At 40.5% G+C, this 18,555-nt stretch overlaps 1 protein-coding gene across 5 annotated transcripts in view; it reads left to right on the top strand.

Moving 5' to 3' along the window:
• Positions 1 to 18,555, top strand: part of DNAH3 (dynein axonemal heavy chain 3) — a 134,290-nt gene that overhangs the window by 70,479 nt on the left and 45,256 nt on the right. For 4 of the 5 annotated variants that reach the window (XM_037507475.1, XM_037507474.2, XM_037507477.2 and 1 more), the window contains 8 exons: positions 759 to 978; positions 1,808 to 1,942; positions 3,018 to 3,129; positions 5,480 to 5,721; positions 8,149 to 8,249; positions 10,418 to 10,523; positions 12,585 to 12,714; positions 14,922 to 15,167. In XM_037507475.1, coding sequence (XP_037363372.1) covers positions 759 to 978; positions 1,808 to 1,942; positions 3,018 to 3,129; positions 5,480 to 5,721; positions 8,149 to 8,249; positions 10,418 to 10,523; positions 12,585 to 12,714; positions 14,922 to 15,167 — 1,292 coding nt within the window. Of the gene's footprint in view, positions 1 to 758; positions 979 to 1,807; positions 1,943 to 3,017; positions 3,130 to 5,479; positions 5,722 to 8,148; positions 8,250 to 10,417; positions 10,524 to 12,584; positions 12,715 to 14,921; positions 15,168 to 18,555 lie in introns of those variants that run through there. The other variant, XM_054693811.1, reaches the window with a different exon arrangement.

Raw genomic sequence — 18,555 nt, forward strand, 5'->3', positions numbered from 1 at the left:
GTGTGCCCAGGGAGAACACGAAATGGCAGTGCATGTGAGAGTACTTGGGCTACGTGCTGAGCATAGTACATTTTGAATTGGTTTTTTTAAATTAAAAACATAAAACATGGACATTGAAAAAAATCATAATGCTACAGAAATGGAAAAAGAGGCCCTTAGTCCCACTCTCCAAGGATTAGCATTGTTAATAGTTTGTGTGTTCTTTCCAAATTGTGTGTGTGTGTGTGTCCATGCATTCATGTAGACACATAAAGGTATAAATGCATATAGTTTCTTATACAAATGTTAATCATATTTGTGTGTGCTTGCTTTTTTCATCCTACCTTTGAAAGAGAGCTGAAATGCTTTCTCAGCTCATTGCAGTAACTCCTTTAAAAGACTTTCCAGCAGCAGCTCTCCTGCCCGCCTATGACTGTGCAGGTGTTTCTCTTCACCAATCTCCTCCCTTCACAAAACAGCATTGGCGGCTCCCCACAAGGCTGCCCGCCTGTGACCTTGCAGGCCTCTCTTTTAACAAACCTGCCCCAGCACTTCTGCCTGCTTATGTCTGTGCAAGCATGCTTGACTTCCCTTCCCTTTCTATAATAAACCTGCCCTTCTGAATATAAAAAAAATAAAAGACCATCCAATAGGGCTACTCCATCAAGTCAGGGGCAAGCCTGGTTCCTGAAAGGGGCAGGGCACAGGAAACTTGGTATGTCCACTGAGCAGGATATGGTCATCTCTGGGGGTCTGCAGACTTGTCTTTGCCCTTTCAGTCTTGCCCAGAAGATTGTAGCAACCTACCGCCTGTGCTCGGAGCAGCTTTCCTCCCAGCACCACTATGACTATGGCATGCGTGCAGTCAAGTCCGTGCTCACCGCCGCGGGCAACCTGAAGCTCAAGTATCCAGAGGAGCAAGAGAGCGTACTGCTGCTCCGGGCTTTGCTTGATGTCAACCTGGCCAAGTTCTTGGCTCAAGATGTTCCTCTGTTTCAGGTAGGTGGTGCTTCAGGACCTTGGCCAAACCCTGGACTCGACTTTAGAAAATGCAGTGTTTCTTAGGCAACTTCTCTACTACCCCTTCCAATCCCTAACGCCTCCTCTATCTCCAGGCAACCTCCCTGTTTCTGGACACCCTCCCCAAAATGCTGAATAATAACAGGGATGGCAGCACTCCCAGAGACTGCCTGATTTTAATAAAATGGTTTCAGTAATAGTATAAAGTTTGGGGCCTCCCTGAAGGCACAAGGGATTAAGCACCACACTATGAAGCAATCTGCAACCTCTGCAGCACAAGGTTGATCACCGGCCGGCCAGAGAGAAACACACATGGCGAAGCATACCTCTCCTGACTTTCCCGCTGCTCCCCTCAGCAGTGTATTTCAGTCAGTCTGCCTGTTCTGTTCCCCACTCTGTCTCTGGTGAATCCTCTCACCCCCTGCATCTCTGGCATAAATAAATGAATCTTTAAAAAAAAATAGTATAATGTTTGCTGTTGGGTTTGAGTAGTTTTAATTAAATTCAATTTGTTTTCTCTTGTAATCATTTTAATGTCCATCTCCCTTACCAGGCTATGAGCTCCATTGAGACAGAAATCATGACTACCTTGTTCATTCCTAGTACAATGATGAGCATATCGAAGAGACCCATTCCATATTTGTGCCTTTTAAAATTGGGGAGGGAAATCATATAGGCATGTGTCATTGTGGATGAATTTTTGGTTAGGAAAGATGAGGTTTGCAATTTTTCAAATGTCTGCTGTCCATTGGAGGTCAAGTGTCTGATAATTCATCCTTTCAACCTGCTCTCAAATTCTTGTTAATAGGGAATTATATCAGATTTGTTTCCTGGAGTTGTTCTTCCAAAGCCAGACTATGAAGTTTTTATTGATGTGCTGAATGAGAACATCAAAAAGATGAAACTCCAACCTGTACCTTGGTTTATTGGAAAAATTATCCAGGTTGGTTCCTTTTATCCTTGGGAAATCTCCCCATTTTATTGTTGGTGGAAGACAGGAATTAGGAAGAATTATAGCAGATGGGAACTGAACTGACAGCAGCCAGAGGTTTCAGAGTGGCGATGGAGGTAAAAAGACCACTTAACAGTCTATTGTCCCTTCAGTTTTTGTTTCCATGAGTTGAAGTTTAAAAATTTTTATTTTTTCTATAACCATCTTCTTGGTTTTTTCAATTGGAAGATGAAACAGAATCTTTGGCACCGCTGGGTTTTGAACTTGTTAGGACTTTGTTGCTTCTCAATAAAAGAAACCCAACTCAAACTGCCTTTGTCAACAAAAGGGAATTTATTCACTTGTCTAATTTGAAAAGTCCAGGAATAAGTTGGCTTCAGGCCTAACAGGACCCAGGGTTTTAGTTTATGTAATCAGAAATCTGCCTCTCTTCATTTCTGGACTCTGCTTCTCTCTGTTTTAAAACTTCACTCCAGAGGGACATGCCCACCCCAGCAACAATAGACTTTGATTGTTTATGTCTAAGTCTAGACGAAAAAGGAGCATCATCACTCTCCAAGTTGCTTTAGCAAGTCTCAGGTAGCTTTGAATAGCACTGGTAAAGTCACCAGACCATCCCTGAACCACTTAGAGAGCCAAGAAATGAACCATAACTACCTATGCTCCACCAGAAGTGGTGATGGGGTTAGAGCCACACAATGGTACGAGCTGAACCACCAAGAGGTAGTTCCTCAGGAAAGTTAGGGTGCAATTATCAATTGATGAGAGAGAGGATCTGGGCAGGCAAACCACAAATCCCTACCTGAGTGGATGAAGTGAAGTCATTTGCTAGACCACTTGATGTTTAGCATATAGACAGGTGCAGAGCAAACAGTCATTCCCATTGCTTAAATAATCTGAGACACACATTATTCATACAGAAGATATTTAAACAAAAAGGACTGTGGTTCACAAGAGGTATATGTGATAGGGAGAATTCCTTTTTAACACCCCATTACTCATTAAATAATTTTCAGTTCTAGGAGGTTTGCAAAAATGTAACTTCTTACACGATGTCTGTTCCCAGATCTACGAGATGATGCTGGTAAGACATGGCTACATGATTGTTGGAGACGCCATGGGTGGCAAGACCTGTGCTTATAAAGTGCTGGCCGCTGCTCTGGGTGATTTATATGCAGGTAAGGCGCATACTCCTGGCTTCCAGGGATGACAGGACGCCCTACTCATTGGCTGGCTCCATGGAGATAATGCCAGGCTGTTAGTTTTGCCATCCCTGGACTGTGACGTCAGAGCCAGAAATAGAACATGGCACACAGATGTCTGCAGGCAGAAAATAAAAGGGGGCTCCTAATAGGGGACTTTATCTGCATGGCATTAAAGCTGGAGGAAATTTCTTAAGTGCCACACAATGGCTTTTCCAAAGGTTTCCCAATGACAGAGAAACCCTTGCTAATCACGCCCCCCCCCAAAAAAAATTGCTCTAAAAGCAACTCATTGTGTGATTTCTTATCATTTCTTTTTTTCTCTCTTCACCCCTTTGTCCCTTCTTTTTGCTGCCTTTCCTTTCTCCCCTCTCTTTTTCCTTCTGTTTATATAGAGGTTGTAATAGATAAGACTTTGGGCTTTGTTTTTAAGATTTATTTATTTATGCATACAAGAACTGGGGTACAGGCCAGAGGTGCAGGGGGGTGCTGTGAGAGGATTCACCAGACAGAGTGGGGAGCAGAACAGGCTTATTGACTGAAGTACACTGCTGAGGAGAGCATAGTGCTGTGCTTAACCCCTTGCGCCACCAGGGAGGCCCTGAGACTTTAGATTTTTGAATCAGCCCAAACTTTGAGCAAATATCTGAACCTCTGTTGGTCTCTGTTTTCCCAACTGGAAAATGGGATTAGTGTGAAAATGAAATGGGATTGTATAGGTATCTAAACTCCTCAACATAAGGGACCATGTTATTATCAGAGAAACAGCTTTGAATTTAGGCTTGATTTTTTTTTTTATGAAATGCAAGCCTGTGGTTTTGAAAATCAGTGCCTTGCTGTATTTAAGTTTACACAATCCCTGCTAGTACTTCATTTTAACATTTTTTCCTAATAATTTTGAAGATTATTACTGTTGGATTTTTTTTCAATTTATGTAAAATTTATTTTATTTTTATCACGAAGTACTTTTACTCTTATCCCTATTTTCTCTTTTTTTTCTATTGGATGTTTAAGGTTGTTCTTCAGGGGACTAACTTGGCCTCAATAACTAACATAGGCATTTCTAACTTAAACAATAATTTTGGCATTTCAGTATAATTCCGAAGCCAAATGAAGAAAAAGAAGGCTTACCCCATTGTCTGCAGAAATGGTTCTTTATTTACCTCATGGCTTAGACACTGCCAGGTTTTCCTTACTTGGACGGATTGTGTAAAAGGGTGGTTATTTTCTGCTATTAAATACACGTGATGTGACATTCATCAGCCTGTACCTTCTGGTCGGGTCCTCAGGTACTCCAACAGAGTACATTACTCAGGGGACAAATGACACTTTTCCTGAACAGCTAAAGAGGAGATTCCAGGGCCAAACCAGCCCTTCAGATTGAAGTCATCATTTTCCAGAGTCTTTCACCTGTCAGCTCTTTTCTTATCTCAAGCCACAGTTCTTGGGGCAGCTGTGAGAGCCAGGTATATACAGAGGCCTGATGGTATGGCTTTGCTCCCCTTCACTGCTTGCATTATATTAGGCCCAGGCAGATTTATTTCAGATTTCTTCTATTTGCCCTCTGAGCTACAGAAGGAAATATGATGAGTTACTAATGACTATAATAACTAAACAATTTAAGGTATTGCCCATTCAGGTATGCTACCCTTTTTTCAAATTGCAGTAACATTGATTTTCAACACTGTGTCTAACTTAGGGAACAGGTTCATATCTTCCCAGATATATGTTACCACACCCACCACCAAAGCACCAGTAATCCTTTACTATAGACCATTGGGCCACACCCCCTCTTTGTTCCTCTCTCCCCCTTGAGTAGCCTCAGTTCTGCAGTCAGATTTCCAAGGTCTGTTTTGGTTTCATTTATTTGTCAAAAAAAAAAAAAGATTTTGTTTTTCTCTATTCCACATGATTCAAATTATCTGGCATTTGTCTTTGTCCTGACTTGCTTCCCTTAGCATGATCCCTACAAGTTCCATCTGTGCTACTTTTATAGCTGAATAGTATTCCATTGTGTATATACACCACATCTTCTTCATCTACTGCTCTGTCATTGAGCATGTAGGTTGTTTCCGTAGCTTTGCTACACTAAATACTGCTGCAATGAACATAGGAGTGAAGATATCCCTTCAAACTAGTGATTTTGTATTCTTTCAGTAAGTATCCCAATCTTCATAAGGACTGAGCATAAGTTATGTAAAGATTCTTCTTGAATAGTATATTCATAAAGATCAGTTATTCTTTATGGCATTATTTCTTGTCTAATGTTCTGGCCTCACCTGTGTCTTTGTAACTCATGTTGAACCTTGTAACTCATGTTGCCCAGCCAACCAGATGGAGGAGTTTGCTGTGGAATATAAGATCATCAACCCCAAGGCTATCACCATGGGGCAGCTGTATGGATGCTTTGACCCAGTCAGTCACGAATGGACAGATGGTGTCCTTGCCAATGCTTTCCGAGAGCAAGCGTCTTCCATATCTGATGAACGCAAGTGGATTATATTCGATGGGCCAGTGGATGCTATTTGGATTGAAAACATGAACACTGTTCTGGATGACAATAAAAAGGTATGTCTGATAAGACTTTTACATGAATGAGGTATAAACTTCTTTAGTGAAGTGATTGAGTCACACTAAATAACACATATCTTTATTATACTAAGAATAAATGTCCTACAAGGGAATAACAGTAACCAGTTTATGAATTATGTTTCTGCTTGTACTTGTAGTGGATAGGCTTTGTGCTTTTAGACAGCATGGCATTATGGTTAACAGCCTTTTTGCTGTCATCAGGCTAGACCACTAGATCTAAATTGAACCATGTTATGTGGGGCAAGTAAAACAACTTACCTAAACTTCAGTTCCCTTGTTTGTGACAAGGTAGTGATAAATTAGGGGTGTGGATAATTAAATGAGATAGTATATCCAGGTACCTGATATATGGGTAGTGTTTTGATTATCCATTGCTCTCTAACAAAATCACCTTAATATTTAGTGGCTTGAAACAACCACTTCTTTTGCTCATGATCTTGTGGGTGAGGAATTTGAGAAGAGCTGAGCTAGACTCATCTCACCCTTGTGATATCAGCTGAGGCAGCAAGGGCTGAAGGATCCACATCCAAGATAGTTTCTTTATTTGATGTCTGCAGCCTCATTCCTCCTTGGTGTCTCCCATGTCTGCAATTAGCATCTCATCCTCCAGTCCTGTCCACGTGATTCAGTCTTCTTACTTGGTGGTCTTGGGGTAGTGGCTCTTCTTTTGTGATGACCAATTTGTAAGCAGGAAGTGGAGGTTTCTAGCAAATACTTGAAATACTTGAAATACTTGAAATTGGCATATAATCTTTCTCCATCTACAATTGGTCAAAAAAGTTGCAGGGCCTGCCCATATTCAAGAAGATGGACAAAGAGACTCTGTTGATGGAGGTGGGCAAGGTCACCTTGAAAAAGTATCTGTGGGATGGAAGATGTCACTAGAACTGTCTTTGGAAAATCCTTTCTGTCATAGGGAGTGCAGTGATCGAAAAGCTTAGACTCTGGGCCAGACAGCTGGGTTCAAATCCTGACCCTGCCACTTGCTGTTGTGTAACTTCAGACAAACTATTTGTCTCTCTCTGCCTCAGTTTCATCATGAAGTGGGGATAATAGTGTCTGCCTCCCAGTGTTGCAGGAATATTAGATAACTTAATATTTGCAAACTGATGACAATAGTTCCTGACACATAACAAGTGCTAAATAACTGTTAAAATAAAATCTATCACCATTTCAAGGAAGTGTTCCTACACAGAATATACATCATTACCAAATCAAAATATATTTTCCTACTGTGTTCAAATTTCACAAGGCTAAGAGTGAGTCATACTCAACCACGAAAGGCCTCATTATCCAAATTATACACATACACTAATTATAGCATATGCATAATTTTCATTATATAACATATAAAAATAGAAATGTTTTATTACATGATATGGACTATGTTATATAATTTAATTATACACATGTATTGGTTGATCTTAAGATTCAAAGTATAAAGAGTCATAATCATTGAATTCCTGATAGTTCTTCTCGGCACTGGGAATAAAACAGACCAACATGGGTTTGTTTTACTTTTCTTGATATCGGAGATGACACTGTTGGTGGTGTCAGCCCTGTACCAACTGTTCTTGCTGGAAGTGCGTGACCTATGTCCAGATGTGTTTGATGTGGACCAGGTAACAGGCAGGAAACTTTTTAACCACACTTAGGAAGCTGCAGAGAACAATGAGATTTCCTCTCTTCCCTGAGAGACGCAGGTCTATGGCTGTCTTATGGCTGTCTGAGATTTATACATCTCATTTGAACCCATTTGGCAAATGGGAAGCATCACTGCTGACTTAAGATATGCTCCAAGGCTTCCTGTATATTTGCACTACTTTCTACATGGATGTCTACCACTAAGACTTCTCATGGTCTCTCCATTCTTGAAGGAATTTATGAAGCTGTCCCTGCCACTCTAACCCTGACTAGTCTATGGGAATGCCAAGAGGCATCTCTCGTGGGTGGCTTGGGCAAATAAAACTGGCTGAACAGGTACAATTAAGTTCTATCTTAAACACATAGAAGAAACCATGACGCTCCTGTGGTTGATAATGTCTTACTTCTCCATCCTTCACCTAAGGCTGCAGTTCAGCAATTCTCTAACCTCCCCATTTAAAATTATAACTCACCTGACCCTGCCTGAGCTTTCTCCAACACCATCTTCTTTGTTTTCTCCAAAGCACTGTCACCATTTTATATACAATTTATTGTCTATTTGCCTTATCTTCTGTCTCCTCCCCACAGAATGTAAACCCGTAGAGAACAGAGCTTTTTGCTGGTTTTAGTCTATGCACATAGAACAGTGCCTGGCACACAGCAGGTGTTCAACAGATATTTGTTTGAATGAATTCAAACCATCTGTCTCTGCTGAGGGCTTTTCATTCACAGATGCACTCCTCTGCTTTGCGCTTTCAGCTGTGTTTAATGAGTGGAGAGATTATCCAGATGAACCCCAAGATGAGTCTGATATTCGAGCCAGCTGACCTGGAGCAGGCCTCCCCAGCCACTGTGAGCAGGTAAGTCAGTGTAAGTTGGCCTTCCGAGGGAGAGGTTCAGCTCAGTGACCCTAAAAGGACAATTGGGGGGCTCTAAAGCTCCACAAATGTGCTTAAGCCCCAACTAATCACCTACTGTATTTGTTGTTACTTATTTGTCATCAAATTAGTCCTCAGTCCACATCGTGGGTAGGATTCTAAAACTAGGCAAGCACTGTAGGAAAAAGTTTGACATTTTGTCCTAAAACTAAACCTTATTATGCCTCGTGGCCCAGCAATTCTGCTCCTAAGTACATACCCCCAAAAACTTTTTCCCATATATAATAGGAGACAGAATATTTAGCACAGGGGCCTCCCTGGTGGTACAGGGGTTAAGACGCAACCTATGAAGCTACCCACAGCCACTGCAGCATGAGTTCAATCCCTGGCCAGGGAGCTACCCACATGGCGCAGCAGACCTCTCCTGTCTCGCCCGCTGCTCCCCTCAGCAGTGTATTTTGTCAATCTGCCTGTTCTGTCCCCCACTCTGTCTCTGGTGAATCCTCTCACAGCCCCCATGCCTCTGGCCTGTACCCCAGTTCTTGTATGCATAAATAAATAAATCTTAAAAAAACATAAAACTATTAAAAAAAAGAATATTTAGCACAGGTCACAGAAACAAGCACTTGGAAACAGCTGAATACCTATTAATGGGAATGAATATAAGTGCACTAAGTCACCAATCATCATGTCTCTATAGCACTGAAAATAAATGAACTGTACTGACATGCAAGCTTAGCAATGTTATGTATAAAAAAAGTAAGCCTACAATATGACGTACATATAGTACCCCCTATTAAATTGTTTAAAACAACTAAAATAAATATATGAACATTTTAGAAACATATAGAAATGCTATAAATCTCTTTAAGAAGGAAAGAAATCAAGGGACAGTGACCAGGCTGTTACCTCAGGTGGGGAAGACGGGCGCAGGACAAGGGAGACCATATGGTGAAGGTCACTGTCAAGATCCTAACATCTGTCTGGGTAATAGGTTCACTGATGACATTATTGAAAACAATTAACTAAGAAAGGCCATATGTGAGCTAATGCTGAGTGTGTCAGGGATAATAATTAATCCAATCCCTTGCACCTGATGTCTACAAAAGACTAAAATCAGCCCACATTCCCAAAGGTAATGTGAAGATCTTTCGATGGCAATTAAAACCAACTTGGTGGTCTCACTCATAGCAGGAATCTAGAAAACTTAAATAAGGGACCAGGAAAATGAATATAAGAAAGTGAAAATCAAAATCAACAAAAAACTATGAACCAGAGACACTTTTTGGGGGTGGGGGGCGGGAGGGAAGGATTGGGGTCAGAATGGGGCGTTTGCAATTGTATGGGGGAATATAAAAATAAAATTTAATATTTAAAAAAAAAAAAATAAAATAAAATAAAATAATAGAATAAAAAAAAACAAAAAAAAAAAAAAAAAAAAAACAAAAAAAAAAACCAACTTGGGTTCTTGCCCTGGCCATGGCAATTGCTGGCAGTGTGATGTCTTCTAAGCATCTCGAAGCTACAGTCACCTCATGTCTGAAGTGTAGAACATTAAGAGGGATATTTAGGATTGAAGGCTCTTAGGGTCCCGCATAGGGCTTACCATGCAATAGACCTGTATACATGGAGCTGGCATTTGCAATAAACAAGAGAGCACCTAGATGTAACAGAATGGAAAACACACATTCTACATATACTATGGTAGGTCAGGCCTTGGTGATATGGTGATGATAATGTGGTATCCATTGCTCTTGAGTTTTCTATATGCTGGCCATGGTGCTAGATTCCTTACTGGCATTTTCTTGTTTAATCATTACAACAACCTTATGAAGTACATATTTTGTATATTCCTCAATATATATACAAGAACACACAAGTTCAGAGTCATTAAAGAAACTTTGCCCAAGGTCATTCAGCTAGTAGCATCTGAGGCTGGGATTTGAGACATCCAAGACCTCACTCTTATCACTGGTCTCCACACTGTCCTGACACAACTGTGCACCTTCCCTTTGGCCTTGAGCTAGTGAGGGTTTATGTCCATTGCCCATGCTCTAGGCCCTTCCTTGGTCATTTCTACTTGTGTTTACTTCACCCCTATGTGCTTGGGTGTCCAGATGTGGGCCAGGCTGATCTATTTGTGTGTCCAGGTGTGGGATGATCTACATGGAAGCCCATCAGCTGGGCTGGAAGCCCCTGAAGGATTCATACATGGACACCCTGCCCTCCAGTCTCACTGAGGACCATAAGGAATTGGTGAGACCTTGGGTCCCTTTCCTTTTCCATCCTCCCTCTCTCCCAGCCCCTCATCTCAGAGGCCTTCTAGGTACATCTTCACCTTTATAATTCCAAGAGGAATTATCTTGTTTCCTGGCTGACTGGTTGGGATGGGATTCTGCAGTCAATTTCTCTATCACTATTCTGTTCCCCACTAGCGAATTACTGTGCTGAGAAACACTCTGTATGGTGGCTGGAATGTCTCCCCCCATTGCTCCTATAGCAGAAATGTTTCTGGAAGTGACTTTAGAGATGGACCAAGTTTGGAAGAATTGCCATTCCCCAGGCTTGCAACCTTGACACCATACCTCTCACTTTAAGGAGTCAGGACCAGTTAGAAATGCTCTTATCGCAGCTACTAAGAGTGACCATTCTTTCTCCCCCTCCTAAAAGAAGTGTGAATGTTCAGGTTAGGTGAGTACCTGGCCACTCTCTCGGGCTGGGGAAGCAGGAAAGGAGACAATGTGTTTGTGGTGCCTCTTGTCATTCCCTGCCTTGACAGAGCTCCCTTGGAAAGTTTCCCACTGAAAAAGCCCAGAAGGGTCTGAATTGGGTCTCTTCCCACTCTGTAACACTCTAGGACAGGACAACCCCATCCTGTTATGTTTCAACATGTGTTATAATTGCTATAGACATATGGCCACATGCACACTCAGAGACCAGCTATCTAGACAGAGAAAGCTGCCTTGTCCCCATCTATGGGGACCCTTCAGAGACTCTCCAGTGTGCTTAGCAGAAAAGTCTCACTCATTAGGGCTTCTGAGACTATATGATCTGGCCCCACTTGCCTTTCTAATCACAAGCGTCACCTGCTTTCTTTCTCAGCCTCAGCTGATGATCCTCCAGTCCTGGTGTTTTGCTGACAGCCCTAGAAAACACCAGATTTCACCACCTCCAGGATTTTGCATATTTTGTTTCTCTTCCTGAAAATCTTCCAGTTCATTTCATGGGTGTCTCGCTTTAGTCATTGAGGTCCCAACATAAAGGTCTCCTCCTCCAAGTAGCCTTCCTTGACCACTCTACTTAAACCCTTCCTTTTATTCCACCTTGTCACACCTTTGTCTCCTGCCTGTACCTTCCATGATTTGTAAGTATTTTATTCAATTTTTTGCTTGTCTGGTTATTTATTCCGTTTTCCCTACCCCTCAGTAAGTTCCATGAGAGCAAGGACCTTGTCTTTCTTGTCCGTTGTTTATCCCCAGCATCTACTGCACTGCAGTTAGTTAATGCTTAATAATTATTTGCTAAGTGAATTACTATTCCACAGATTTATACATGTGTATATGTAAATGCATCTGTGCATTCATATGTGCACACATATCCACATATATACACACCTGTGATTGTATTTATTTAGTGATGACCTGTCTACTTGCAAAAACAAAACTTAAGATTCTTTACAGTGATCAGTCACAAGTATAACAAAAATGAAAAAACATGAAAATAAGAGAAGAAAGTGAAACTAGTAATTTTTTTAAAGAGCAAATGGGAGTGGGGAATAGGCACAAGAAACAAAAATTCTTATACCCAAAAATAAATGAGTAGATACAAACATACATACCTACAAGCATATGTACCTACAGAGAGGGAGTCATGGAAAATGAGTCCTGAACTTAGCTCTGCACTCCTTTGTCTACTTTATATAAGAGTCCTGTGGAAAGGCCATTTGCAGTTGGTTGTTTAGAATTCCTAACATTTTTTTAATAGAAACAAAATCAGGTATGGTGGCTAGATCCTAAAACTATTTGATGCAGCGTGGAGCTGGCCCACAGTAGCTCCAAGCCTCTATTGGAGCTGGCAGTGGAATGGGAGGGATGGGGGTGTCCTGTGGGCTGCACAGTCAGCATGTCTATGACTACACAGTCATTCAGTAGGAAATTGGGGGCAGGGGCTTTGGTGCCCAAGAGTTCCCCAATGTACCTACACTTAGAAGTACTCAGCACTCCTACTGCGATCCCTGGTCTCCCCAAGATGGACCATGCTGTTCTTTTTAAACTCACATTTTAATCATGTCTTCAAATCTTCATCTTCTATTCTTAGGTCAATGACATGTTTATGTGGCTTGTCCAACCCTGCCTGGAATTTACTCGCCTTCAATGTAAATTTGTGGTGCAAACATCTCCTAGCCACCTTGCCTTCTCAATGATGAGACTGTACACTTCTCTACTTGGTAAGCGCCACCAAAACTAGGGGATATATGGCCTTGGCTATCTCTTCTGTTCTGACCCCTGTTATTCCCCCAAAGAGTGACAAAGAGAACAGCATTTTGGTCTAGAGTAAGCAAACTCTTGAAATGTGTGTAGTAGAGTTTGGTGGAAAGAGTCTATGTGTTTTGGCTTTAGCCTTCATCTTGCATTGATTTTCTGGGTACTTTTGTGCAAATTCCCTCATCCTTTCTCAGTCTTAGGTCACCTACATAACAGGAGTATTAATTCTTGACTTTCTTGTCAAAGTTAATTTTCATCAGAGTCATGTTTCTCCACAGTATTTTTTTTTAAAGATTTATTTATTTATTTATATAAGCACTGGGTATAGTCGGAAGCGTGGGAGGGTGAGAGAATCCACCAGAGCCAGAGCGGGGAACAGAACAGGCAGACTGATGAAATACACTGCTGAGGGGAGCAGCGGGTGCAGCAGGAGAGGTCTGCATGCTATGTGGGACCCTCGCCAGCGGCCAGGGATTGAACCAGCGCTGCAGAGGCTGCGGGCAGCTTTGCTGCCTAGTGCTCAACCACTGCACCACCAGGGGAGGCCCATGCGTTGTTACTATTGATTTCATTTGTGATTAATAAGGATTGTGTAGAAGGTAATCTAAACCCATGCAAATATCCTATTTTTCCTGAACTTTCACCCATGCATTTTAAATTCCATTGGTGGATCCTGTCTACAATAGTTATTGTGGTAGCAATAATTTAATTGCCTAATGTTAATTTTCTATTTCTATTTTTTATTTCTACTTCTATTCCTTGTACATTTACTAATTAGAATTCTTTTGTAAGGAAAAATTATTCTTCCCTATATATTTTCTTATTCAATTATTTATTTATCAAAATATGGACTCATGGATATTTATTTTTATCCCAGGAATTATAATCCAATGATACATTTGTTTATTGTGGTGCTCAGTAAACTCTCTCAGCTTAGTTCCCTTCAGTTTGTTCCCATCCTTTTCAAGCACTTCCTTGTTTTTGTACACCATAAGCAATTCCAGGTGCATCTTATATTTTTCCCTTGCTGAGCCCTGTAATCAACCACTTCTCTAAGGAGCACTGTTTTTTTTTGTATTGAAAAGTGGTATTAGAAACCAAGTTCTGGGCACTTGGGGTGCTTATTGTTACTGAAGAGGAACGGCAAATACTTTTGCATGCTGTGGGGAAGAGAAGGCCCAGAAAAGCTGTATGAACTGACTAGGACCAGAAGATCCAGGTCATAAAATGCAGCAAGTCCTGTGAAGTTGTGGGCAGCTGATGTGGAGGGAGAAAGCAGGATGAGTGCCAAAGAGAAGAGTGGAGCATTTGGAAGATAAACTTTATCTAATTATCAGAGTTTGTTCTTGGGTTTATCCTTTCACCTGAAAGAGGCACATATTCTATAGTACCTTCCTACTCAAAGTAGCGAGGACCAGAAACATCAGTATCACGTAGGAGCTCATTAGAAAAGGAGAATTTTGGACCCTACCCCAGACCTACTGAACCAGAATGTGCACTTTTACAAATCCCTTGGTCCTCTGTGTGCACATTAAAGTTTGAGAAGCACCAGTGTAGAGTTAAAAGGCCTGGGCTTTGGTGTGTGAGTCGGGCTTGGATCCAAATCCCAGCTTCATCAAGTGTCCATCAGTGAATGAGTGGCTAAGGAAAATGTTGTATTTACATTCCAGAATATGGTTCAGCCATAAAAAGGAGGGAAATTCAGACACTTGCCACACCATTGGATAAACCTTGAAGACATTATGCTAAGAGAAATGAGCCAGTTACTGAGTGATTATATGATTTTACTTACTGTGTTTAATGGATACAGAGTTTCAGCTTTGGGAGATGAAAAGAGTTTTGGAGCTGGATGCTCAGAAACAAGAATATACTTAATACCACTGAACTGTACCCTTAAAAATAGTTAAAATGAAAAAAGAATTGGCTGGATTGGTAAATTTTGCTATGCTTATCTTACCAGGGGTGGGGGGAGGGGAAATGTAGGGAAAAAAAGCATGTAGGTAAAGGAGCTGGCAGATGATGCTCACTCAGCCAATGTGAATCCCTTCCCCAGACATACCACCACCCCCAAACCCTTACCCCGCCCCCTGCGCGAGAGAAAACCGCCCAGGTCACAATTTTTCTATGTTGCACTCGAGTTTTGGCTGAAGTTTTCTTTTCTTGCTTTTAGATGAAATCAAGAAATTCAATGAGGAGGAAAGTGAAGGCCTTGAAGGCCCAACAAGTCAACAGATCTTCCTCTGGCTGCAAGGCCTGTTCCTCTTTGCCTTGGTGTGGACGGTGGCCGGCACCATCAATGCAGATGGCAGAAAGAAATTCGATGTGTTTTTCCGTAACCTGATCTTGGGTATGGATGATAACAATCCTCGCCCCAAAAGCGTGAAAATCACCAAAAACAACATTTTTCCCGAAAGAGGTAAATGATTCCTGTCTGTTTTTGTCTCAGTTTTATAGTTTGGATCATCTATTCATATGCAGCTACTTTTGTCTAGTCCTGCTCTATATGAACACATATTCCTAGTCCACATTCATCATCTCGTGTTATTATGGTATTAATAGTTCTCCTAATTTTGTCATTGCTATCTAATATAATATTGAAATTTTGCTTCCTATTCCAATTTTGCTTCAAAATGACAACTAGTGATCTATAAATATTTTTTCTCTGACTTCCATATCTGTCATCTCCTCTTTTCTTGTTTATGTTTTTGCCTATATAGACAAACTTTTCATTTTAATATGACTCACTCACAACTTCAGTTATGTTTTTACTGCCTTGAATGAGTTTAATTCTGCTGTTGTAGCCTTTGTTTCCTTGTTGTCCTTTTCAGAACATGAATGCAAATTGTCAGAACTTGAGTCCCAGGTCCCAGGTCCCAACTTACTATGTAATCCTGAGCAAGTTTATTAACTAACCCCTCTCATTTTTCTCAGTTATAAAATGGGACAATAATAGTACATATTCATGGTGTTGTTATAAGGATTAAGTGAGTTAATACATGTAAAAAACAGAATAAAGCACGATTCATAGAAAACGTTAAGTATTAACAATACTTAACAACGTTAAGTATTAATCTTGCCTTTTCATTTTAGTGTACTTTCTCCATATGGCTTTCTTTTCCTATTTCACACACACACACTCACACACACACACACACACACACAAATAAATAAATAAATAAATAAATAAATAAATGAATGAATGAATAAATAAATAAATAAAAAGATGTCTCTTTGTACCCTATTTAGGATACCAAATTGTCTCCTGAAATTTGGTTTCAGTTCTGTGTTAAACAAGGTTCAGAGGAATATAGCAGATCCTCAAAACTACTGTTTTATTCAGAGTTGTTTCATGATTGTTTGTGTGGGATGTAACCTACATCCCTGCTTCCCAAGGCAGACATAGGGACATGCCCAGTGGGCTCTGGTGTCTTTCCTTGGGTGGTCTCTTAAAGTAAGATCTCTCAATCCAGCCCATCTGCCATCTAGTTACAGGAAATTCTGAAAGATTCTTTTGAGTCACTAGTAACTCCAGTCTAGTTCTTTTTTCTCTTGTGCCTTCATAATATTTTAATGGGAAATTGTGAAGCTCCTTGTCAAAACCCATTTGAATCAAAATATATGTTTTATGTGCTAAGTATGCTTTCTCTTTTTTGGTAGTAACTATATTGAGGTATAATTTACATACCATAAAAATGCCTATTTAAGTGTACAAATCTGTGGTGTTTAGTATATTTATACCTGGTTGTACAACTCTCACCAGAATCCAGTTTTTGAACATTGGAACATTAGAAAAAAATGAAAACATTCATCACCCCCCAGTGAGATCCTTCATGCCCATTTGCGACTAATCCCTCTTTGCAACCTCAGTCCCAGACATCTACTCATCTGATCTCTATAGATTTGCCTTTTCTGGATACTGCATTTGCATGGAATTATGTAATATGTGCCCTCTTGTGTCTGGACTTAATATACTTTCTTATAGCCATGTGGAAAAGCTTAATATGCCTTTCTAGCCCTTCCATGGGGCGCAGAGTTAAGATTTTCATGGTGAGAGCACCAGAGAGACCTTCTGTGATCTCATATGATATTATTTTCTGGGCTTTTCATGATGTAGGAGCCATGGGGTAAATGGACCTCTCCCCATGTCATGGGAACTATGTTGGGGAACTATATGTGTTAAGAAGAGCAAGTAGACATTTGGGAGATTTTCTCAAGATTAGGTTCAAATTACCTGACATGGTTTCCTTGTCAACCTGGGGATTTATGTATCCAGAAAATTCTAACATATCCCTTTATTTGCCCACTCATTGTATGTCCTTTGAAAACATACTCATTTCTCTGTTGGAAAGTCTACTTTGTTCTTCTAAGTAGAAAGAGGAAACCAGAGCTGGGGTAGGGGATGGCTTGAGATCATAGAAGTCACTTGCCTTTCAAGATGTCTATTATTCTCACCTTTCCACTCCTGCACAAGGATGAGAGTTGGAGTTAAAAATCACAATGCAGAGTGAATGGGAGCATTTACTCTGTTGAGAGCCAAAGAGAGCTAGAACTAAATGTTCTCCAGTAGCTTTCTGTGTGCCCAGAGCTATGCTAAATGTTTGATGGATAGATCTCATTCACCCTCCACAGTGATTTTCTAAGTTTGACATAAAATCAGACCTATTTTACAGATATGCAAATAGTAACGTCAGTCAAGGTCACACAACTGGCAAATCCACTTTTGCTCATTTTTTCTTTGGCCTAAATCTCCCTCTGTCAAGCCACAAATAAGCTCTAACTTATAGAGTCAGCCAAGGAAGGGGATAAATGCTTTTCTGAATAAGTGATTTTTAGCGTCTCCTTTTTAAATATAGAAGCAAATCAATTTTATTAAATAAAATGACCAAAAATTATCTCTTTGTTCATATCACCCTACCATAAGTATTTTAGTTTTTAAAAAAACTCTCTTCTTTCTTGCCCACATTTTCATCTCTTTAGAGTTTCCCTAATAGTATATGTCCCATTTGTTATTCTTCTATTTTTATCTGTCACTGTTTCTTAAAAACATTTTTCTATGTTAAATTTAGTTTTTGCAACTATCATTTTAATGACTGCAAAATATCTCATTCATCTTGTAAGACATAATTTTGACTGGATTCCTAGTATGGAACATGTAAATCATTTCCAATTTTTTGCTATCACAGATGGTGCTGCATACTCATGTATAGAGATTATTTTCATAGTGAATTATTTCCTTGTGATAAATTCCCAGAAGTGGGATTTCTGACTTAAGACTAGAGAACATTTTTATAGCTCTGTAAGCATAGTGCCAGATTGCTTTCTAAAACTGTTGTACCAGATTGACTTCTAGGTAAAGCTGCAGAATGACGTAGGATAACAGAAGCTCCCTCCTTTAATACCTAGTGAAATGAACAACAACAACAGCAGAACTTTAAGCCTACAAATTCCCCAACAATACCCAACATAATTCCATAAACATTGGCAATTGGTGGCAACAGAAGATCTTAGCATGCTACATCACCAACCCGGAACCCACCATCCCATGAGCCTCCTGAGAGTGAGGAGGAGAGCCTCCTGGAGAGAGGAAGGTTGAGTTGATAAAATTCTGAAAGTTCTCACAGCTGGTAATCACCAATGTGCAGAAAAGGAGCCTACAGTGGTGACTGGGCAGCTGTAAAAATGTCTAAGAGAAAACCTCAAGCTTGCTTCTTCCAGAGTTCTGAGCTTGGATGATGCTATGAGCTGTATCTCCCGGAGTGGAGCATGACTCTAGTTAGAATGGGAGTGGGTTAGTTGAGGAAAGT

Source organism: Talpa occidentalis, unplaced genomic scaffold (assembly GCF_014898055.3).
Source record: "Talpa occidentalis isolate TD23 unplaced genomic scaffold, MPIMG_talOcc4v2.1 talOcc4.12, whole genome shotgun sequence".
Lineage (NCBI taxonomy): Eukaryota > Metazoa > Chordata > Mammalia > Eulipotyphla > Talpidae > Talpa > Talpa occidentalis.